The sequence below is a fragment of the Akebia trifoliata genome, chromosome 12, assembly GCF_017979445.1.
Source record: "Akebia trifoliata isolate Shusen 1 chromosome 12, ASM1797944v1, whole genome shotgun sequence".
Taxonomy (NCBI): Eukaryota; Viridiplantae; Streptophyta; class Magnoliopsida; order Ranunculales; family Lardizabalaceae; genus Akebia; species Akebia trifoliata.
Window position 1 is genome coordinate 27,949,252 of NC_141386.1, and position 23,735 is coordinate 27,972,986.

The following is a 23,735-nucleotide window of genomic DNA, read 5'->3' on the forward strand; positions in this document are numbered from 1 at the left end:
ACTGAGGTTAGAAGTTTCAGAATGATCTGATTTTTAGTGAGAAGATCCCCTCAACCCTTATAAAAAAATGGGCAGTACACAAAATGAGCTGATTTTTGGTGAGATGATCTCTTCACCCCCATTAAAAATGATTTACAAAAAATGGACGGTCCACAATTCTTCAACGTATAAATTAGGGTTAAAACTTTCGAAATAGATTGATTTTTGATGAGGATGATCTCTTCACCATAGAGATAAAACATTGGATGGTGATCATATCCCCTGACTTTTAGCCTTTAGACTCATGGAATACTCAATGACCCCACCGCAAAAGTGCCATGTGGCACTGTTGTTTGGACCCATTAACGATCCATGAACTTTTATAAACCCTAGATCTCAGTGTTTGTTTTGATTAAGGAAAAATGACCAAAATGCCCTCATCATTAACCTCTAGGTAAGTTATTTTTTCTCAATTCAATCTTGGCATGGCCTTAACTCCTAGAAAACTCATGTTTTTTCTATCCACAATTCCATCTTCTTAAGCTTGGCACCTATGTAGGGGTGTTAATGGGTACGCAATTACCCGATGTATCTAAAACCGGTTACTCGGTACTGAAACTATCAAATAGACCCAATCATTTTTGGGTATGGATCTAGGTAGTTATCTTAAGAATCGGATCTCTTTCAAGTACCTGATGGGTATCCAATGCCGCCGGCTAGTAAATTTATAACATAATAAGAAAATTAGTAGTTTGATTAAATGCTTATAAAGAGATATCTTGACCTAAATGTAGTTTTACTAAAATTAAAATTATTAAAACAAATGTGAAGTCTTTACTTTTTCCATTTTCTCTCCGTGAACTCCCACTCATTTTTCATATTTTTATACAATTTCAACAACAAATAAAGGGTTCATACTATAATTTTTTACGATTTTATTATCAAAAGTTTGACTTGCTTAAAGAGTTTATTATTGATCGTAACTTTCAATCGAGTAATAAGTAAAATTATTGCATTAATTTATAAATAATTGTCTATTTTATTAGATACTCAGTATATTTTTTCTCATTCAAAAAAGCATCATCCATTTTGGTGGATACCCTTTGGGTATCAGACATTTGTTGGGTCGGTTCTAGTTCCAGTGATCTTATACTCGGAATTGAAATCAATAAGAATCAAAAGTGAACCTTTATTTAGGTTCATGTTCTGAGTATATGTAGAACCATTTCTCATTAATCTATAAAAGCAGACCGAGGTCAAGGGATATGTCATTGTTTTGAAAATATAAGGATTTCTCAAATACTCATCAAAACATGGAGGGGTTAAATCATTAAAGGTTTTATGTGTGTGTGTGTGTGTGTGTGTGTGTGTGTGTGTGTGTGTGGTGGTGGTGGTGGTGGTGGTGGGACCCAAAAAGACAGATTCTATCATATGTAAATCACCAAAGAGTTAGCACACATATTGGGGTGCTGCTAGTAAAAGTTGGTGTGACAATAGAACCTCTCAAAAAAATTTCAGCTACATCTTCAACGTTTGGGTGAATATTTAATGTACCCTAAGTTTTCAAATTGACGACAGACAATCCCCTTAATTGGGGATAATACACTGATAAAATGATATAAATTGAAGAAGTGGAGCTGTTGGTGAAACAATGTTCAGATAATAAAAAGAAACTAAAATCATGAATCTTGAAAGCTCAATTGGGGCTTTTGAAGATTATCTGTTAATTTCTCAAGTTCAAAGCAGAACTTCAGCCAGTTGCATATAGAACGACAATATAAAACAGAGACGTCCGCCCATCTGACACAAATGCATCCAATGTACTATTACAGATATACACAGCTACCATCAATGCATCTACAATTGCTGTTGCTAATACTTGCGGTGCTGATGTTGGAAACGCTTAATTTTGAGTTTTGTTACTCCATTACCACTGTTTGAGAATCACACTAAACAACCTTTGAAACCTTTCCTAAAGGCATCTTCATCCAAGTTCCTCCCTATAAAAACAAGCTTGTTTACTCTTTTCTCATCAGGTCCCCATGTTGGAAACCCATAATTTTGAGTTTTGTTACTTCATTACACTGTTTGAGAATCACACTAAACAACCTTTGAAACCTTTCCTCAAGGCATCTTCATCCAAGTTCCTCCCTATAAAAACAAGCTTGTTTATTCTTTTCTCATCAGGTCCCCATGTTTTGCCTGGGCAGCCATCTAGGGTGGATTGGACTCCCTGAAAGAAATTGGACAAGAGAATACAGATGATTCAATATAGTTTGGAAAACATTGGTTCTAGTTAGTAGGTCAATGGATTGAACCTGGAAGACGTAACGTTCGTTAGAACCATCTACGAACAAGATCCCCTTCATCCGGTACAAGTCTTCCCCTTTTTCATCAATCAATCTGTCAAGCCAATCATCAACCTGGATTGATGCAACAAAGAGAAAAGTTGGGACAATGTAATTAGGGAATTTGAAGGTGGACATAATGATCATCATTCAACGGTGGATGATTACCTCATCAAGATCAAGGGCTCCCTCGGAAACTATACTGACACTGGACACAGCTGAATCATGTCCATGTCCATGGTCATGGTGATGTCCTTTGTGGTGGTCTGTTAGAATAAAAGGTCAGTAAGAGGGGAAAAGAGCTGAAAAGCATGATAAATACAAAATACCACGTTGAAAATCCATATAGACTTCCACATATAGATTAGATGAGGAGCTAAGTTTCGAGAGAAACGAGTAAATGTGAAACAGAAAACTATGGTCCATCATTAAGCATTTAATAAAAACATTGATTTTTAAAACGAAGAAGGAAGCAATTCCTTAGGTGCATGTAGAACATCATTCAAATGCTTAGGCATCCCATGTGGTGAACTGGAACAGTTCTTAATCAAGAAAGCACTTTCCAATTCTTATTATTTAAGTAGATGGGCAATGTTGTCAGAAGTGATCACATATGCGAAATTTGATGAAACAATCACATATACCATGATGGTATATGCAAAAGATTGGTGGCTGCTATGTATGCAATGGCACAATGGAAATATGCGATCACATGTGTCCAACGGCTAAAAAACTAGCTGTTGGACAGCAATTTGATTTTTTTTTTCTCCCTTCTTTTTACTTATAAATACTTGACTCTTGCATCCCTCATTTGCACTGCTTCAAATAAAACTTCCATTGAGCATTCTACAACTCTAAGCATCAAAATCATCAAGTTTATTCAAGATCAAATCTATTTCTCCTCTCTATTCTCTACTTCTCATTTTCTCTAGAAATCTCTATTCTAGTCTTTACATTTTTTCTTATTTATCCAAATTCAAGAATCAAGAACAAGCAAGACTCCAAGTTTCAATTTTCAAGAATCAAGGACTCAAGGTCAAATTCAAGACTCATCACTCAACTCTCAAGAATCAATCAAGACTCTCCAAGTTTCAAGAATCAAGACTCAAGAGTAAAAATCAAGATTAAAGAATCATCAATCATTATTCATTCAAGAAGATCAAATACCAAGATTCCAGAATCAATAAGCTTTGAGCTTTGGGCTTGAGGTATTTATAAAATTATTTCACTTAGTTAGTACTTAATAGGTACTTTTTTGTTTGACATTTGAAGAACAGGGCTTCTTCATCGGCCAACTCCTCCCTAAGGCCCAAATCAAATGACCCCGGTTGGAAATACGGTCATTACCATAGTGTCACCGAAAAAAACCAAGTGGTGTGTGAATTGTGTGGCTACATAAGCCAAGGAGGAATCGCACGCCATAAGCAATACCTTGCTCACATGTCGAAGTCAAATGCTAGGGCATGCCCAAAAGTTAGACCCAAAATCAAACGGGAAATAATGGAATATTTAGATAAGACCTTTAAGAAAAAAAGAGATGACGCCGCCATATTAGAAAATTACATGGAGGGTGGAGGTAGTCGTGGGATTAATGAGAACGATGATAATGACATTTATGTACATGAACATGATACTCCCCCTACGACCACATCGACTGGGCGTTCTAGACCACCTATTGCACTAATAAGAAGAGCATCTAAAAGAGCTCGTGGTGAAGGTCCATTAGATAGATGGTGTAGGCCACATCCCGAAGATGTGGTTATTCAAAGAGAAAAGGGAAAAAGCCCTGCACAAACCACAATCGTAAGCTGTGTAAAGGATAAAAAAACTACTATCCAATACATAGCAAAATGGATTTACCAAGCAGGTATTGCCTTTAATATTGTTAATTTGAGAAGTTTTAAGGTCATGGTTGAGGCCATTGGACAATTTGGACTGGGCCTTGAGGCACCATCTTACCATGAAATTAGAGAGTCGTGTCTAAAGAAAGAAGTAGAGTTCACTTAAGGTTTCCTTAATGAATATTGAGAGAAATGAAAGACCTATGAGTGTACTTTAATGACCGATAGATGGACTGATAGATTTGGCTGAACATTAATTAACTTTTTAGTTAATTGTCCGACTGGAACTAAGTTCCTTAAATCTGTCGATGCATTGGCCTATTCCCACACAGTCGAATAGGCCTTGGTCAAAGAAGAATGAAGGAAAACTAATTATCCAATCTCAAAACTTTTGGACTAATGTTTGTAAGGCCTTAAGAAATGCTAGACCACTAATAACTTTCCTAAGATTGGTGGGTGGTGACGAAAAACCACCAATGGGTTACATTTATGATTACATGGAAAAAGCTAAATTAAAAATAATAGAAAATCATGCATTTAAAGAAATGAATTATAAGCCTGTAATTGACATTATAAACAAAATATAGGGGAATCAAATGTCGTCTTCCTTGTAATCAGTTGCGTACATTCTCAATCTAGCTGTGTACTTTTTCAAGCCACTGATCATGATGAAACGGATTCGACACACATGATTAGGTTCCTTGATGTTTTGGAAAGAATGATTCCAACGAGAGATGAATAAGACAAGATATCATCGCAATTGGATCAGTACAAGAATAGTGAAGGAATCTTCAGGAGGGAGAGATCGTCATCAGACATAGAACAACAAAGACTCCGAGTAAGAATAATATTAAATATTTAATGGTTTATTACTTTAAATATTAAATATTAAAATATTTTTTAATTAAATATGATAGATGATTGGTGGGCACAATATGGAATGGATCTAATTTCAAAGGACCAAGTTTGAAGAATTGGCCATACGAATTCTTGGCCTAACATGTTCTGCATCCAGATGCGAGTGCAACTGGAGCACATTCGAGATGGTAAATTTTAAATTCTTACTTTTATATTTTGAATTTTAAATAATAAATAATAAAGTCTTAGTTTTTTCTTACTTTACATATTTTGAATTTTAAACATTTTAATTGATGTATGTTTATTTGAATTGAAATAACATATTCACACCAAGCAAAGGAATCGACTTGAGCAAAAAAAGCTCTATGACTTGGTCTTCGTGCAATAAAATAAAAAATTGCATGAAAGATTCTTACAGAGGAAAGAGCAACCGGGGTTCTTCTATGACCCCATCTCCCTTGATGAACTTAATGGAGATCATCCATGGATTTCTGATGCAATGGATGAGTTAGTGTTCGAAGGAAAAAATCTCACTTGGGCACAAGTTGAGGGAGCTGCTTTTACACTTGGCACCCGGGGAGGGCTCAAGCCAAAGAAGAAGAGGTGTCCGATTGAGTCAACTACTTGATGAAGAAGATGAAATACAAGAAGAGGAAGATGAAGGTCAAGAGCATTTGGATGTGGATGAAGTTTTGGTGAGATTAAATGAAGATGAAGAATACGTAGAAGAAGGTGATGATTCGGACGACGATGGGAATGGGAGTTACAACAATAACGGAGGTGGTGGTAATGCCAGAGATGTACCACAATGGATTACAGATGTTTGCGTGGAGTATATGGCTGGTTATCATCAAAATTAGTTGTTCACTTGTTTTGTACTCTGAATATTTCTAATTTTTATGTGTATGACTTGTATTATATATATTATATTTGGATTGATGCTTAATTCTTGTGTTTTTTTGGTATTTATGTAATTTTGAACAATATTTCTAAGTTAATAACTATTTTGGTGTTTTTTTAATTTTTTTTCTGATTTTTTAAAGTTGCATATGCCATCGCATATGCGACCTGGCACATGGTTGCATATGTTATTTGAAAACATTGTAGATGGGCACAAAAACCAAATTTCTAAAACAGTTACAGCTATTTCAATATAATCTTAAGAGGTAAGCTTTTATTCCTTTTTATAAATGAACTACAACATTGCAGTCAATGGTAAGGACCATTCAAATTCCCCCATGGTACTAATGTTAACAGAACGAGATATGGGCATGGACATAGTGATGTAGACCTAGTAAATGCGATAATTTTAAGGTCCGCCGAGCTCAAGTATCCACTCATAACTCCTAAACCCTTCCACTACGTCTATGAGCAAGGCCCCCTGTTAGCTCTTGTTTCAGTGACGTGTTTCTGCATGAATTCCAATTATCACCATGTCATGTTTAAATAACACCTTCCTTTTCATCATTCAAAATTATTATTTTTTCCTTCTTGTTGTTCTCTTATTTTCAGCCACTTTTTAGTGTACACCATGTTGGTGTTATAACAGGTTCGCTCTTTGTGTCGGTCATTGTGTTTTGTCTTCACCATACCCGTTCCCATTACCATCAATCTTATTCTCAGCATCTCTCTTTTATTCACTCATTTAATTTCGTTATTCTGTACTTGTTCCCATTGTTGGACTAAGTTACATAGGGACACTATGGTGTATAATGGATTGACAATTACACTTAAGAATGAAGTGTCTAACATAGGTACAACATCAATTTGAAGTGTTCAGTAGCATAGTCGTCAGTGAAATTCCCTACTTCCAGCATCCTGTCAGCTATCAGAGCATCTCTGACCACTGGGTTGGCAGTCATGACCCATGTTGGAAAGATTTGAGGGGATAGGATATTTCTGCAAAAGCGTAACCTCCAGAACATCTAAAGAAGATGAACTGGCAATTATTGAAATTACACACATTTTCCACTGAGCCCCAGCTAGTGCTAGGCCCACTTGCCACAAGGCTAAGATTCAGTGCCAGGCCACCAGCCCAGATCAACTGCCCCCAAACCCAAGCCCCTGCATCACCAGCCAACCCCATCATTGGACCAACCCAACCCAGAAAGTTGACCAAGAATCGACCCAAAATACAACAAATCTAGTTTGACCTGACCCAGGTTCATCCCAAAAAAACATTTGCTTCCTTTCAAACATATGCTACCTTGTAGAGTGTGACACCGAATTTTAGTGCACATTAGTCATTTTTTCTCAATCAACATCTGACTCATTTGAGACTTGCATTGTTGTAATGATCAAAATCACACTGCTGTTTAGTGTACTCGAGTGCATCATACCACATTGCAGACAACATTGTTTTCACTTAGTTAAGGGTCAAACAATCTTTGATTTTGACAAACCATGTATTGAGTTCAAGGGGGCTGAACCTGACAATTTTCAACCAACCTTGAAGAGAAAGGAACTGTGTTGATCTAGCATATTTTGAAAATCTCATGAGAGAACAGATCAGTAAGTAGAATGGTTATACGAGGAGATGGTCAAAGAGGCCAAATAGAAGTGTATGTGATAAGGAAAGCAATCACAGGATTTTCAACAAAACATATAGCATCAGATCCAGAACCTGACTAAACTGGTTAAACATTATGCAGCTTTTTAATGATGTAACAAGTCCCAGAGCCAGCGAATATACTAGCAAGGTTTAAAATCTCATCCTGACAAAATGTTTCGGTCAGTTATAATGTCAATGTTTCATTCTGGTCTATGCCGAAACCAGAATGTTTCACTGGAACATTCTCAAACAGAACGAAACTTGAACCATGGGTGCTAGCCATCTACTGAAACAAAGAACATGGTGGCAAAGCTCAAACTCCTAGCCCCTAATAAAGAACATGGTGGCAAGATATGTTCAATGATCAGAACCCCAAAAGATCAGGTCTTAGGAGGAGAATAGACCAATTTAAACCTTATAAAATAATTAAGACTCATGGTAATCATATCCAACTTCCTGAATACGACGGTGATATGAAGCTTGATGATTTCCTTGATTGGCCTTTGCTCCATTCTCAATCCATGAAGTTAAAACAATATCTGCACTTTTGTAAAAGACATCGGCTAATAGTGCAGCAACCAATTGGTCGAAGGATGTTTTTTCAGCTCTAATCACTCTTAGGGTGAAAATTAGAGTGTTATTGCCTTCATAAAAGCATTAAAGGATAGAGATACATTAGGATGCAGAAAGGAATATTAAAAGCACCTGCTCCATCTAAAAGTGTGACTCAATCCCTAGAAACAACTCCTACATGTTGTTCTTAACCGAGAGGGAACTGGTGTAGAACAGGCGAAGAAATTGGGCTAAAAGTGTAGGTGTGCCTTTTTTTCACTACTTCAATGAACTATGGGGATAATTTTGTATTTTTTTTATAGAAAGTGGAAGAAAATAGTGCACTAAAGTAATTATATAGTCTGATTGCTCTTGGGTGTGATTCGTGTGAGATGCAATATAATACCTTCTGGTAACGGAAGATGTCAACTTTTAGATCATTTTACTTGATAGAAGAAAGCCTGTAGAGCTTCTCCTTGTGGAGATTTAAAAAAGATAGAGCCCATGGGTGGAACTAATTTATATGTCAGGATGTTTGTATTAATCCAAACCTAGCAAGAACCATGAGATGAAGCAGACTGCACTTGTTTCTGTCCAAATGCAACTACTAATGGTGCATATGCCACTTTTAAGAGTAAACAATTCACTTAAGTGGTAAGTCCTTACCGTGCCCAGCCTTGTGATGATGATTCGCAACATGGGATGCATCTACCTGAACTTCTGTCTCTATTCTGCAGAACAATATGCATTTAACATGTTAGAGCAATAAATCTACAAGGCTGTACCAGAATGCCATATTCACTTCACGGTTGATCCCACGACCTAGGTTCAAATCCCGTTGAACCCATCTTCACCTCCATTAACCACTAATCCCTTGCTTGCTTAGATAAGAAAAATAAATAAACGATGCTCAGTTGCTGACCTATCAAGATCATAACCTCCCACTCCTAGAACAAAATCCATGTCAACAGCTCCAAATTTAGCCTGCTTGATTTGTGCCATCCCATTGATAAGCTGAAAAAAAAAAAATCAGCAAAAAATGTTGCACAAAGCTTACACCTACAAGTTAAAAAAACCCTACCTTAATTCTCTCTGTTAATGCTTCCAAGTCAGCCTCACTCACCAAATCTATCTGCCAAACGATTGAAATGATTGATCAAACTACAAGCAGAAAATCTCCTTAAAGTTCAAAAGAATGAACAGTAGAGGTTAGAAAAGAATAACATCATGCATAGACAATGAGTCAAAATAGAGCCCATGGGATGTGCAAAGGAAAACAAGACAACAAATTCTGCAATATGCATGGTCGAACCTTGTTCATAATGATACGGTCTGCATACGCTACTTGTTCAACAGCCTCATTCACCACAAATCTTGGTTTAACTTCATTCAAACGCTGCAAGGCATGCTTACAGTCAACCAAAGTAACAACACCGTCAAGTTTCACATATTTTGAAACCAATTCATCAGTACAGAATGTTTCAATAACAGGAGCAGGCTTTGCAAGACCTGCAAAAGAAACACCAAAAAATGTTCCCAATATTCAAGCTCTGAACCACCCACACCTGATGCAATCAATTAGCTCTAATTGAAAGAAAAAAAAATGATGTAAACATCAATCAATCTTCCTCCTAAAACTCAGGAAAAAAAAAAATCTAAGCTTCAAAATATTTGCACTACAATGGCTTCAAATTTCCAATGTTGATACTGCAGTCTTCATACTTAGCATGATCTCAGCTAAATAGCCCGAAGATCATTTCCTGTAGTGTTTCAACCATGAAGTATTAGTGATGCAGAAAAGTTCAAATGGTAGAATGTAGGGGACCTGGGTGGGATGAACTGGTAGTAATTCAACATTGACAGCAAATTTAAATTGAGAAGGATTTGCACGATGAATCACATCTATGCATATAGTTACAATTACGCAATCAGATATATAATGAGCATAAAGAGTCTAGGACTTTTGTGCATAAAGAATTATACCAGTTGTTTCTATAACAATATGATCAAACTGGTCTCGTTTCTTCTTAGCCAACTCCAAAAGCATTTTAACTAGATCACCTCTCACAGTGCAACATAGGCAACCATTGTTAACCATAACAATGTCCTCAGCCACAGAAGAATGGTTAGCAACCAATGAACCATCAATATCCACCTCCCCAAACTGCAATAGGAAAAAAGAATGAATGATAGGAATTAAAAATCAAAATAAAGGAATAAGAAGTTACTTTCTGTCCATAATACATCAAAATCTTGTGGATTTTAAATGTCAATGGAAAGAAAATCCAATTTAACAATCAGACAGAAAGAGTACATGAAAGCAGTTATTCCAAGCAGTGTTTTCAAAATTATCTGAGCCTTACGCCTTGAGGCGTGCCTCACGGAGAAGCTCCTTAAAAATACCCTAAGGCACAAGGAAGAAACATAAAACAAAAAACAACTAAGGCTTTCTACACCATCCACAGACCAAGAGGAGTCCAAAAGGTGTACGCCTCACATTATTTTTTCACTAATTTTTTAAAACTATATGTTAACAATATTTCTATTTTATTTTTCTCTTCATCTTATTCTTGTCTTTATTTTTATTTTATATTTTTGCTGATATGTAACATAATTGTCAGATTTAGAAATAAATTCAAATATAAAATAGTAAATGAAATTGTTGAGTTGATTTGATCCATAAATAAATTTTACCACTATTTAGTAATAAAATAATGGTGTAGCTATAATATTAGGAGAATAGGTGATTGGCTATTAGCAATAGCCACTAGTAATAGGGAAAGATATAAGTAACATTGATTAATGCTTATGCACCCCAAGTTGGAATAGGTACGAATGCTAGAGAAAAATTTTAGGAAGACATGGATGAACCTAGTCAAAGAATTCCAAACAAAAAAAAAAGGCTATTTATAAGAGGAGACTGCAATCCTTACTTTCTCAAAGTTTGTGAGTGTGGACATGTCTTTCAAAAAGATGCATTAACATTTAGTTCCTTCCAAAAGTAGGCTAGTGGATTTCAATTTTTACATTAAAATGTAAAAGAGGGTGATCAAAATAAGGATTTTGAGCATAAGGTGGCAGACTCTAAAAGAAGAAAAACATTGTCTTTTGTAATAAATTGATAAAGAAAGAATTATAAAACTCAAAGGCAGAGACGACAATAATGTAGGATGAAGCAGCTAAGCATATTAAAAATTAGTAAAGGTGGCTCTCAAAGAGTATGGGATAAAAACACATAAGAGCTACATACCTAGTAAGAAGGAATGTGTATGTTAAAGGTTCTAAAAGAACGACTGCAGAAGTCCCAAAGAAAAATGGATTGAGGTGGTGAGAGAGAATATGAGCACACTTCCAATAACAAAAGACAAAGCTTTAAACAAAATTGAAGCACGAACATGATTTGTTTCAACCAAGCCCAATTTTTTGGGATAAGTCTTTGATCATTATGGTGGTGGTGATGCGATCATACAAGTATGAAATACTCCCAAAAACTAATATCAACAAGACCGCAAGGTCTAACCATGGTTTAAAATTTTGTTTCGTCCCAATGTTTCGATTGTTTCAAAAACCGAAACATTCCCAAAACATTTGAAACACTAATAATTATTAAAAAACAAAGTCTTTCCCAAGAGACTGTGGTCAAGGGTTATGTCACCAGTTTTAAAACACATGGGTATAACATATATTTATCAAAAGACGAGGGGTTTGGTCTAAATGACCAAGTCTTCCACAGGAGACCATGGTCAAGGACATCTCAAGCTTTTGAAAACTAATAGAGATGAAGAAGCAGCTGCAGTTTCGTTTCAGAATGTCAAAGAGAAGAAGGGAGGAGAACAACAGATCTACCACCTAGGTACCCTCTCTCTCTCTCTCTCTCCCCCCAAAATCTTGGTTGTAGTTCTGCAAATCATGAAAAATCATATAGGAAATGACCGAAACTTCGAAATTTTTTATTTCAAGATGGTTTCGTCTCAGTAAACTGAAAAACCAAAATGTTTTGTACGAAACGAACCGGATCTTTAAACCATGGATCTAACCACACAACATAGGCTAGTGGATTTCAATGTAAACATTAAACTATAGAAGAGGGTGAGCAAAATAAAGAATGCTGAAGAATAAGGTGGACAAATCCATAAGAAGAGGAAAAACGAAAGTTGCCTTCCTTAATAATTGATAAAGAAAGAAATATAAAACTCAAAGGTAGAGGCTACAATGATGTAGGAAGAAGCAGCTAAGCATATTTAAAATTAGTGAAGAATTTAAGGTTCTCAAAGAGTATGGGAAAAAACACATGTGGATTACAGACCCAATTAGAAGGAACGTGAATAAAGGTTCTAAAAGAGCAAGCACGGAAGTCCCAATGAGTGGGTACAAGCACACTTGCACCAACAAAAGACATAGCTTGAGACAAAATTGAATGCGAGAATATGATTTGTTTAGCCAACCCCAAATTTTTTGGGATAAGACTTTGATGATGGCGATGGTGATGAGGTCATACAAGTACGAACTACTCTCAAAAAAGAAATATCAACAAGAAAGTTGGCATTGACAAAGACCAGTTTATTCTTGCTAGCATTTGTTGACCCTCCACAAATTCAAAAATCAATCATTGATAATGAATTAATGAACATATGAATAAAACAATATATGCATATATAGTTCAAAATCACAGAATTTAACCTCTTTACTAACCATTGGTTATAAGGTAGAATATGAACAGCCATACTAATTAAACGACATACTAAAGTAGAGATGGGGATAGGAAACATGTGGTACCTCATTCTCTATAACAGCAATCCTCTTGCCATGTTGAGCAGTTAAAATGTGGTTCAAAAGAGTTGTCTGCCATTGAGAATCCAAGTTAAGTGAACTAGCAGAAATATTTTATTGAAATGAAACAAGACTGAAACAACATTGTTTTGATAGATATAAATTTGTTAAAGAAAGTTAGAATAGAAGGTCAAGAAGATCAAGCAGAGAGATCAAAACTTGTCAAAAAGCTTTGCTTTACACCAAAAACAACAAAGTTTAAGGATGAAAAAAAAATGGAATATCACCATAGCTTCCTCCTTTGATCAATTAAGGCTTTTTTTCCTAAGAAAAGAGGGTAAGTCATTAGGACACAAATGGTGAGCTCCCGAAACTATTGTACTTCAATAGGCTATGACACCATCATATGATGAGAGTACATATCCAAAGTACCTCTCAGAATCCAAACCAATATTGTTGGACAGAATTTGACAATTTTTAATAGGTCACTGCTTCTGAAAGTCAAGGGACATGTTTTTGTGTTTTTCCCTAACTTTCCCTAACTTCATCGTTGCAAGGAAAATGACTATTTAACAACAACAACAACAAAAAATGTATCCACGAAAAAATGGCCCTTTTCAAAGATAGCATAGCTTCTACTGTATGTTTATCTCTATGCTCCTTCCAATCCACATACCAGATTAACTCTTTTCTAGATTAAGACTATCTACAACAAAGCTATCACAGGTACCCAAACAACCCCGAACTCTCTTCACCATCCATTGTCTACCTTCGAAAATCCGCCACCTATGCCCAAATTGAAAGCTATTTGACTTTGTGCATGGGAACAAACATGGTAAATATGGAACTTTGCCAGGATCTGTTCTGATTTCTGAAAGGTCCTACTCATGGTTTCAAAACTTGGTTTGATGTCTCATCTCGGACGAGACAAACCATTTAACTCGGTATAGAATGATTGGTTTACATATATTTAAATTAAAATAATTATAACTTTTTAATAAAATAAAATAGATTAAAAGATGTTTAGTCATAAAATTATTTTTTATTTATATAATAACTATTAAATTCTATAAAAAAATTAATTATTTTAATGAAAATATATAAAATCCCAGTTGACTCTGCCGAGATTTTCAAAATATGGTCTGACACATCTCGTGAGATGATGTGAATGTTGAGACACTTTGTATAACGCTGCTGAGCGATACTGAGATGACTCGGTCTCGGATGAGATTTAAAACCATGGTCCTACCATACCCAACCATAGTAACCAACTTTGGATTCAGCAATTACTCGATGAGGGGTCAGTTTGGTTAATTCAAATAACTTCGGGAAAATTCCGCAGGCCAAAAAAACCGAGCGTATGCAATAGAGTCAAAAGATTGCCAATTTCTTCAAAATCGGTGATTTTCAGAGATTAAAAACAAAAGTTCGACCTGGTCGATTATTAAGTGATTTATTTGACGGACACCCCATTTTTGGGGATTTTTCCAAGGCCCCACTTAGGGGATTTAACAGACTAAAAGTCAGTCCCGAGAGATGACCTAACCAGAATTACCTAATTCTTCTACAAAAATTAATAGAATGGTAAACCAAGACTACAATTACACAGAATCATCATTCTAGTTTAGGGTCATAAAAAATTAAAACCCAATCTGATAAACACTCCACCATTCATCAAATTTCAAAAGATTGTTCTACGACTTAGGGAAAAATTATTGAACAAAAAGTATAAAATTTCTAACCTTTCCGGAACCCAGGAAACCTGTGATCACAGTTGCAGGAACCCTATTATCGACATCCAGTGTGGGTGAGACAGCTTCCGCAAGATCATAATGGGGGATCGAGGTTGTGACCATACCTCTCTTATTGCGAAAATTGAGTCTTTCTGAAGCAAATGAGTGAAGGTTTCTGAGGCATTGAGAAATCGAATAAGGCGAAATCGATGGAGAATCGAATGAAGGGTTGTGAGTTCTAAATATGATTTGATTTAGAGTTTTAGATACTGTTCTTGATATCAAGAACTTGGTGCCCATTTCTGTGACAGTTGCAGAGAGTTCATAAACCCTAACAGAGGTTTCTAACGGTCATTTTAGTGAAACAGCATGAGAGTCTAGAAGATTCGCGGGAGGTATGGAGGATGATCATGTAGTCCTGATGTTACTTTAGTTATGATAGTTACCACCTTAATCAAGTTGATTAAACTTCTTGAATTATGATCCACAAATGTTGCCCTAGGAAAAGGGAACTTATGAGCAGCCATCAAATTATGCATCAAGAGAAGAATCCACTTTCATTTGCATTTTCTAGTTGTTGGTGAGCATCATCACTTTGTCGACCAAAATGCTAATTTAAAAGGTAAAGAGTCATTACCCTGACTTTATTGAGATACTACGCTCATCTGGCCATGTAGAAATAATCATAGATTTCTTTTTTTAAGATACAAGTTAAAAAATCAACGGTTCTCTATGCACTACCATGTCAGCGTAGTGTTGAACGCATTGTCGAACGAAGTTGTCTGACATTTTCCTGTTCAAGAATATTTTCTAGTGTGAGGTATTTTTTTAGCTTTTTATGGTAGTTGAGTTAGAAATTGAGAGTCATCATAGGGAACCCAACACCAAATGTTGGTATCAATCATCGTAAGTTGGCTTGAATGGCACTACTGGTTTGGGAGTAAGGATCTTAACCGATTGGGTGGTATGGGCATAGGCATAGTTGGAACATGGGAATTAGGGAGTGAAAAGGGGTCTAAGAGCTTGCAACCAAGCAGTGAAACTAACTTAAGTTACCATAGATTCAACTCCAACTCCATCTTCCAAATCCGCCCAAACCTTCTAACCTTGCTTGAGTATTTGACTTAGATCACACAACAAAAATAATTCATTTTATCGACACATTTTTTGCGACAGCCAGAATAGGCGCCACCAGAGAGCACGGCCTGCGCGGGAATATAACAAAATTTTGCAAAAAACCTCTCTCCCTATATCAACAGGTTTTGTGAAAAACACACTCTATATCTCTTTCTCTCTCTTTCTCTTTGTCTCTATAGCAAATTCATCTCATCTCCTCTACATCTAGGGTTTTGATCTTAATGGAGGAAATATTCCCTTCTAATAGGTCTCTCTCTCTCTGTCTCTCTCTCTGTCTCTCTGTGTACCAAATTCGTCTCATCTCCTCTTCACATTCTCTGGAATTTTGAGAATTGAAATCACAGATTTCGTAGTTCTTTGAGGTTTTGAAAATCCAAAAATTGGTTGAGATATTTTGAGATCAGTTTTTTGAACCAGATGTTATTTCATTTTAGATATTTCTGTTTATGGATTGGAAGCTTAATAAACAAAAATTGGTCTTCTTCCCATGCTATTTTATCGAATTGTGCTTATCTTTCTGTTGTTTCAAATCTTTTTTCTTTCTCAAAACTACTATTGCAGATATTGAGTTTGGAAGGCTCCAAGCAAGGGATCTCTTGCAACATTTGTGGACAGGCCAAATTTCTAATGCAGCTGTTGATGTTGTCCAAGGTAGCCGATCTATTGAGGTCAGATTTGTTGGTGTTATAAAGGTAAGTGGAGTTAACCTATCATCAAAGAGTGGTATTATATACATGTACAGTAAACTAGACATGGAGTTGTTCTTCATTTGATGCGTTGATGTTCAAATCAGGGTACAGCGATTGATCAAATCTTGGGGGAAATTGTCCATAGCAAAGACATGGTTACACCAATTGATTATGTCCTATTCATTGGGCATTTTCTAGGGAAGGTGTGTTTCTCTTTAGTTTCAAATTTTATACATTTTTTCAATCATTATAAATATTCTTAAAATTTCTGCTCCAAGATTAGAAAAGTTTCTATTTTTTGCATGTTTCTTTAACATAAATTTATTAAGAATGTAAGAACATAACATTTAACTTGCATTACAACTTGAGTTTGATTTGGTTTATGTACTACAGGAGGATACAATACATAATAATAATCTTATGTTCTACAACATCAATTGGTTATTTAGGTTTTCCATTTTAGACTTAAGTAAAACCCAAAATCTTAAGATGGGTAAAATAAGACGTGCATATAAATCTCTTTTTGCCATGTCAAGTAAGAGAATTGAGCTGAAATTAGTCATATTAAAATAGGTGATGAGGTGCTCCAATAGTTGAATCGATCATGTTTTCTAAGTTCTTGGTTCTTACCAATGTGCACTTTTTTCCTTGATAAATGAGTTGATTTTTTTTCTCATGGATGCTAAGTTGTTATGAGCTTCTCATCTCAAGGTATTGTTTTGGCCAAGAGAAAAATCAAGATTCTCTCGATAGAGAGAATCTTGAAACGTTCCAATGTTTAATTCCTATATCGGCCAAGTAAGATATTCTGAGTCGGCATAAAAGTTTATAAATGTGTATATGAGTCTATAGTAAGTCAAAAACAATTGTTCCAGTAAAACTTTAAGCTTTAGGTGCTTAAGTGGGCGATCAATGTGAGATATAATCCGAAGATTATATGTTCTTATAAAGAATTGCCAAATCTCGGTGGAAACTAATAAACTAATTTATAAGATTGGCCTAGTTGGATTCTTCATAAACTATGTGATGTCGGTGACATAGCAAAGACAGTCCACGAAAGATACAAAAATGGCCAATTAAAAGTAAATTATATTTTCTTGCTCTTTTTCTTACTTGAACACACACGTCAAGATGCATTGCAATATGTCAACCGACTGAGTTATGGGTTTCAGGAAAATGATTTTCATTTTCAAATGCCAACTTTTGTCAACAATTTGATTCTTGAATTTATTTAATAATTTTATTAACTAATGTGATTTGTTCATCCCTATATACTGCCCACCATGGTTTAAAGTTTCGTTCCATTTCGGTATGTTTCGGCGAAACATTTCGGTTTTGGTCGAGACTGGAACAAAACATTAACTCTTAAATGTTGCATGTTTCAAGAAGTTTCAAATTCTCTTGGAATGTTTTAGATTTTAAACCTTGTCTCTGCATTTAAGTTTGAAATAAATTTTATTTGGGTCTGAACACACTTTGATTTCATTGTCTTCTCTTATAACTAAGGTATCCAAGCTGGGTAGACTGCAATGTAACAATGCAAACAATTCAGTACAAGATGTAAAGGCTGATGATTTGCGGCAGATGTTTCTAGCCATGACAGAAGAGGTGTCTATTATATACATTTATGGATATGACCAATACGTTTACTAGAGTAGTGATTAGATAGCTTTTAATTTGGTGAAGGTTCAAACCATTGGTACCCCCAATAATCAATTTTTTTTTTATGGATATGCCTTTTTGTCTAATGGCCACTAAATCAGTCTTTTTTTACAGGTTCGTGTAATAATCGTCAAATTAGCTGACAGATTACATAACATGCATACTTTTTCACACTTGCCTCAGCATAAGTAAGTAATGAAATTCTTGGTTTGGTATTTTATAGGCGATCCCTTCTTTTCTTTAAGCATTATTACTATGTATGCAATCCAGCATTGCAATGGAGATGTTGCAGGTCTTTGCTTGTCTAACAAAGCTACTAGGAATGTACCAGATTAAGGTACCTCTATAATTTTAGATTTGGTTGGTTTGGGAACATTAAATTTGTAATGTGAATTTAATTGAAAATGTCCTAACCAAAATCACTCATATGATATTTATGCCTTATTATGCTCATTTTTGGAAACCACTCTTACTCCAAGTGGCAAGATGTTGAAGAGAATTATGTCGCTTGCATTGAAAGCCCAAGGTTTTACCTTAAAATCAATCTAAAAAGCTTCACATCTTTGATCTTTTGTCAAGTTACATTGTTCATCCTTCTAGTAGATTATTACCAATAGAATTTGCTGCCCTGTTTCACCATGAGTTGTTTTCCTATGTAATGTGAAATTTTCAATTGGGTGGAGACAGCACTTGAGACCTTAGGTCAGAGAAAAGGTCTCTCTATATGTTGGATCTTGATCTTGCCCCTATATATATATATATATATAATGCACATCAACTCCCATAGTAAGTTAGTAACCCATGGCCACTACAAATGAAAAGCATGCACGGCAAGTTTACGAATAAAAATTTGGATAAAAGAAGTTATGAAATACGAATTCAGAATTAAGCAAAAGATGACTTTTGTTTTCATATTGCAATATTGGCATACAGTGACCATTCTTACTCCAAGTGGCAAGATGTTGAAGAGAATTCTGTCGCTTGCATTGAGAGCCCAAGGTTTTACCTTAAAATCAATCTAAAAAGTTTTACATCTTTGATCTTTTGTCAAGTTACATTGTTCATCCTTCTAGTAGATTACTACCAATAGAATTTGCTGCCCTGTTTCACCATGAGTTGTTTTCCTATGTAATGTGAAATTTTCAATTGGGTGGAGACAGCACTTGAGACCTTAGGTCAGAGAAAAGGTCTCTCTATATGTTGGATCTTGATCTTGCCCCTATATATATATATATATATATAATGCACATCAACTCCCATAGTAAGTTAGTAACCCATGGCCACTGCAAATGAAAAGCATGCACGGCAAGTTTACGAATAAAAATTTGGATAAAAGAAGTTATGAAATACGAATTCAGAATTAAGCAAAAGATGACTTTTGTTTTCATATTGCAATATTGGCATACAGTGACCATTCCTACAACAACTTTTCAGTGGGAAGTTCAGGGGCATCTAGTTGTCAACAGCAAAATGTGTAAGAATACTTCAATTAAGTTTTGGCTTCTCTGTAGTTTCTAGCTTCGTATGTTTAAATGTCTTCTTTTAACCCTATACTTTTTTTCTGCACTATTTTCATACTTCAGCCATATAGTGGCACTTTAACTTTTTCTCTGAAAGAGAAGACATGAAAGAAAACAATTAAAATTTGTAAGAATAAGAAAAAGTTTGTCACAGTAGAAAGAACTCAAATTCCACCAAGACACTATTTTTTACATCTTCACTTCGCTCCTAAAGCCTAAACTCTCACGTCTTTGGAGTCCGAAACAACTTTATTAGAACAAAGTTTTCTAGTCATTCCATTATAATATTAAAAACCATCATTAAAGGCAAATGGAAATTCCATTCTTTCTCTGTTTGATTTGGGGTGATTGGAAAAGCAATTAGCAATCTAATAGGCATAGTGGATTTCAACTATGAGTATGTGCACAGTAAAGATGTATTTGGCAAAAATAATTCCCTATTTCTTTTACCGTTTCTCCCTAGCCAAAAATTACATTTATGTTTTAGTAGTAAATAAAACATAACTTGTTGCATATGCTCTATCTTTAATTTTATTTATTAGTCTTTAATTTTCATTTTTGTGCTGCAATTATTTTGTTGAATTCTCAATTTTGTTTAATTATTAAAATAGGGTCACCCTTTACTCCAAAGATTCATCTAGCCTTCTGTCCTTACAATGGGAATGTTTGTTGTGATTTGGCCGAGGATGCACAACTTCAGAAACAATTTCAATCCATGAATGTCTCTGATGCTTCAATACTTCTCTTCTGAAATCCATCCTATGTGCGGTAAGACTTCGCTTCCCAATAATTATGATTAAAAGCTGCATATGGATTTCTTAATTACGAATTCTACATGAATTGATAATTAACACTTACATCAATTGGATTGAAATTTTACGTGATCTTATATCGATTAAGTCAGCCTTATTTGATAGATCCCATGGATTCTATTAAGTGCCTCATGGTTTGAGACGTAAGCCTTAATTATTTTTAGGTTTCAACCTTATGCTTCAATGCATTTTAAATAAGTTTCATCGTGAGGCCTTAAGGCATAAGCCTCACACGCCTTTGAAAACATTGATTCGAACCTGTGAAAAAAACTCGATTGCACAAAAAACAAGGATTTACGTGGGTTGGCAGTGTGCCTATGCCCACGAAACAAAACAAAAATTTGGACCAGGGGCGCTGTCCCCTTCAACCCCTACAAGTGTTGGACATAGATAACATACTAAGTGAGTATTACTTAGTAAGTTTATTCTTGTTCTTTGTTGTTGAAACTATCTACTTCTTTAGACATATTTTGTTGCATTTGAATATATTTTTCTAAGATGCCTAGATACGGATGCCAACGATAACAAGAAGATTATGTAAAAATTCACTCAAAATCTCACCTATAAGATCGGTCCCTTGGAGTAGTTGGTTGGTTAACATATATAGACTTGAATCAACTTATTAATTAATCGTCTTGTTCATATATGGATTTCTAGGTACTTGTATGCAGATTTATATGCTCATGATCTATGGGCAGGTGATGAGAGTCCAAAAAACAGCGGGAACTTCACTTCTACAAAGATTCCTTTCAATTGTGCAGTTGACTCACCGAATAAATGTGATTCAATGCTGGGAAGTCCTCTCCCTTCTTTGGGTTACATATATTCGTTTGGAGAAGATAATCGAATGGACAGTTTTCTCTTAGCAAGTAGTGGTGTATACAGAGCCGTTCCTCCAAGTCGATGCAATTATGCTTGTTCCAAAGAAAATGTTACGGCTTTTGGTAGTCCAAGTCCCAGCACTTCCCCGTCATCTGGGAACCATTATAAGGTTTTGATAAAGGAACTTGTGTTCTTATTCTCATCTTCTTTGTTGCTTTTACTAGGTTTTATGTTGTAAGTTACAATTGATGTTGTTGTTATCTAAGAGTCTACAGAAAGGAGAGTTTTTTTATTTTATTTTTATTTTTATTTTTATAGATGGTTGCTTTGTTTGGTTGAGACTTGAGATGTATCAAAGGTTAGTTACTATCTACTCTTTTGTAATTTTATGAGAATTTCTAAAGTTAATTAGTACTCTTTGATTATAAGTGCATTGTATCCAAAGATTACTAAGTAATTGTGTTTAATTAACAGGTTGTATAAAAATAGGTATTTAATTACAAATAATTTAAAATAAAAGAAATTAAAAAAAAAAAAAAATCTTATTAGCGGCGGTCATTACCACCAATATAGGCATTCAAATCGTATTTATAGCTACAGTAAAAAACTAATTAGCGGTGGCCACTATCGTCACTATAGGCCTCATTTATATTTATAGCGACGGTAATATAATCAATTAGCGACGGTTTTTGACCGCCACTATAGGGCTCAATATAGCCTTTAGCTACACCGCCTATAGTGGCGTTGTACGTGGCCATCACTATTGATAATAGCGGCGGTTTTGTGGTATTTGCGACGGTTTTTGACCCCCGCTAAAAACCTAAAATTTTGTAGTGTCATTTTATTCATTTATCTTATCTTGAGGTCCTCCCAATATTTTCTTTTATGAATTAATAAAATTGGCAGTATTATTAAAAAATAAAATTAGTTTTATTTAATTAAATTGTGCAATGATCCATTGTAGGTTGCTTTATTCTCACCCCTTGCTATAGCTTGACTAATATAATATCACGGTGTTGCTACTTTATCAATCTTCTAACCTTTATGTGCATAAATAATAAAGTTTTATTGATAAAAGAAATGTTAATTAACAAGGTGGATAGAGTAAGGTTATTCATAAAAGTCGGATTCCAACATTTTTAAGTTAAGATTTGGAGAAGGATTAGCTCTCAAAATAATGGAGCAAAATTTGGGAACGACAATGGCAACCTTAACAAAAGGATGTGATCGATTATTAGGTTAAACTTGAACCTCAATTATATTACATCATCCCCATAAAATTTTAATGGTATTAGAATTATAATTGGCAAAAAAATTTAGTAGGAAAAAAGACATCTTGGAGCCTCAACCTCCTTCAAATTATAAATCAAGAGGAGAGACTTACTTTAATTTGCATTTTCTTGTTGCCATCTATCATAACTTCTTTGGCGCAATTAATGCCAAGTTTATTGTCATAATTATTAGTATATATCTAAAAATGATAGTGAGTGCAATCATCGTGTCTTAATTTATCGACCATTTGCTTCAAAGGATGAATTAAGTAGTGCTATAAATAGTATAGGAGTAAGTGATAATACTTTTATTATCATATTAAACTAGTTTTAGGATTGGAGATAGTTAACATCATTAACTTTTATATATCTCATTAAGTAAAATTAATAATATCATTATGAAATGATTTTACAAGAGAATGATTACTTAGTACAAGTAATTCAAGCTAAAAGAACATATGTGAGCTAGTGGCGAAAAATATAGGAATGGAAGGGTACATAGAGAGCAGAGTTTTAGAGAATATAATGAGATTACGATCTTTGATTTTACTTTTTTCCATTGTATATAATATAATATAATAATACGTGTTTTATGAAAAATAAAATAATGACATTAAAGGAGAACACAAAGTCAAGTGGATTTTTTCTATTTAAAAAGAAATAAACATTTCATAAGCAAATATTAGAAGACTATCCTGATTAGATTTCAAATAATTAACAAATATTAATAGTTTAGGATTTACATTAGAAGTAGAAGAAAAGAATCGAAAATGAAAATGCAACTAAGAATTAAATGGTGGAATTTAATATAAAAATATATAATATCTTTTAAGATTAAAGTAATAAGAAAAAAAAATTTAATATAAAAATTACAATATGTTATGGGATAAAAAATCACTTGTGTTACAAAAATGACAAAATAAATTCTTAGAAAAAATCAATGAAGGTGAAGTTTGGGGCCAAAAAGTCCTCAACTCATTGAATATTAAGATTTTATGATTCACTATTTGGTAACAAAGTGCACAAAAGAGTCTTTGAATAATATAAAAACATTAAAAAAAAAAAGAGAAAGTAATTAGTATTTTTTTTTTTAAAAGGTTATTATGTTTAAATCAGAATTAATATTCCAAACTTTAGTTTTATAAGAGACGGGAGAATAAAATAAAGGTGAAGATATAATATTTGGAAAT

General features: G+C 34.6%; 1 protein-coding gene across 1 annotated transcript; it reads right to left on the reverse strand.

Moving 5' to 3' along the window:
- Window positions 1-1,679: 1,679 nt before the first annotated feature.
- LOC147389272 (uncharacterized) lies at window positions 1,680-15,187 on the reverse strand. The gene is made up of 10 exons (XM_086418414.1): window positions 14,642-15,187; window positions 12,906-12,971; window positions 10,113-10,293; window positions 9,442-9,638; window positions 9,211-9,261; window positions 9,052-9,143; window positions 8,796-8,860; window positions 2,496-2,593; window positions 2,298-2,402; window positions 1,680-2,212 (listed from the first exon to the last, which is right to left on the reverse strand). The coding sequence occupies exons 1-10, from the start codon at window positions 14,930-14,932 to the stop codon at window positions 2,075-2,077; spliced, it is 1,284 nt and encodes a 427-aa protein (XP_086274540.1). The 5' UTR covers window positions 14,933-15,187; the 3' UTR covers window positions 1,680-2,074.
- Between the last annotated feature and the right edge of the window lie 8,548 nt (window positions 15,188-23,735).

Excerpts from the sequence above, each read along its gene's own strand:
- LOC147389272 (XM_086418414.1), bottom strand. The coding sequence starts at position 14,932 with ATGGGCACCAAGTTCTTGATATCAAGAACAGTATCTAAAACTCTAAAT. Across the intron at positions 9,639-10,112 it reads TATTGTTATAGAAACAACTG|GTCTTGCAAAGCCTGCTCCT; the intron begins GTATAATTCTTT and ends TTTCTTTTGCAG. Across the intron at positions 9,262-9,441 it reads ACCGTATCATTATGAACAAG|ATAGATTTGGTGAGTGAGGC; the intron begins GTTCGACCATGC and ends ATCGTTTGGCAG.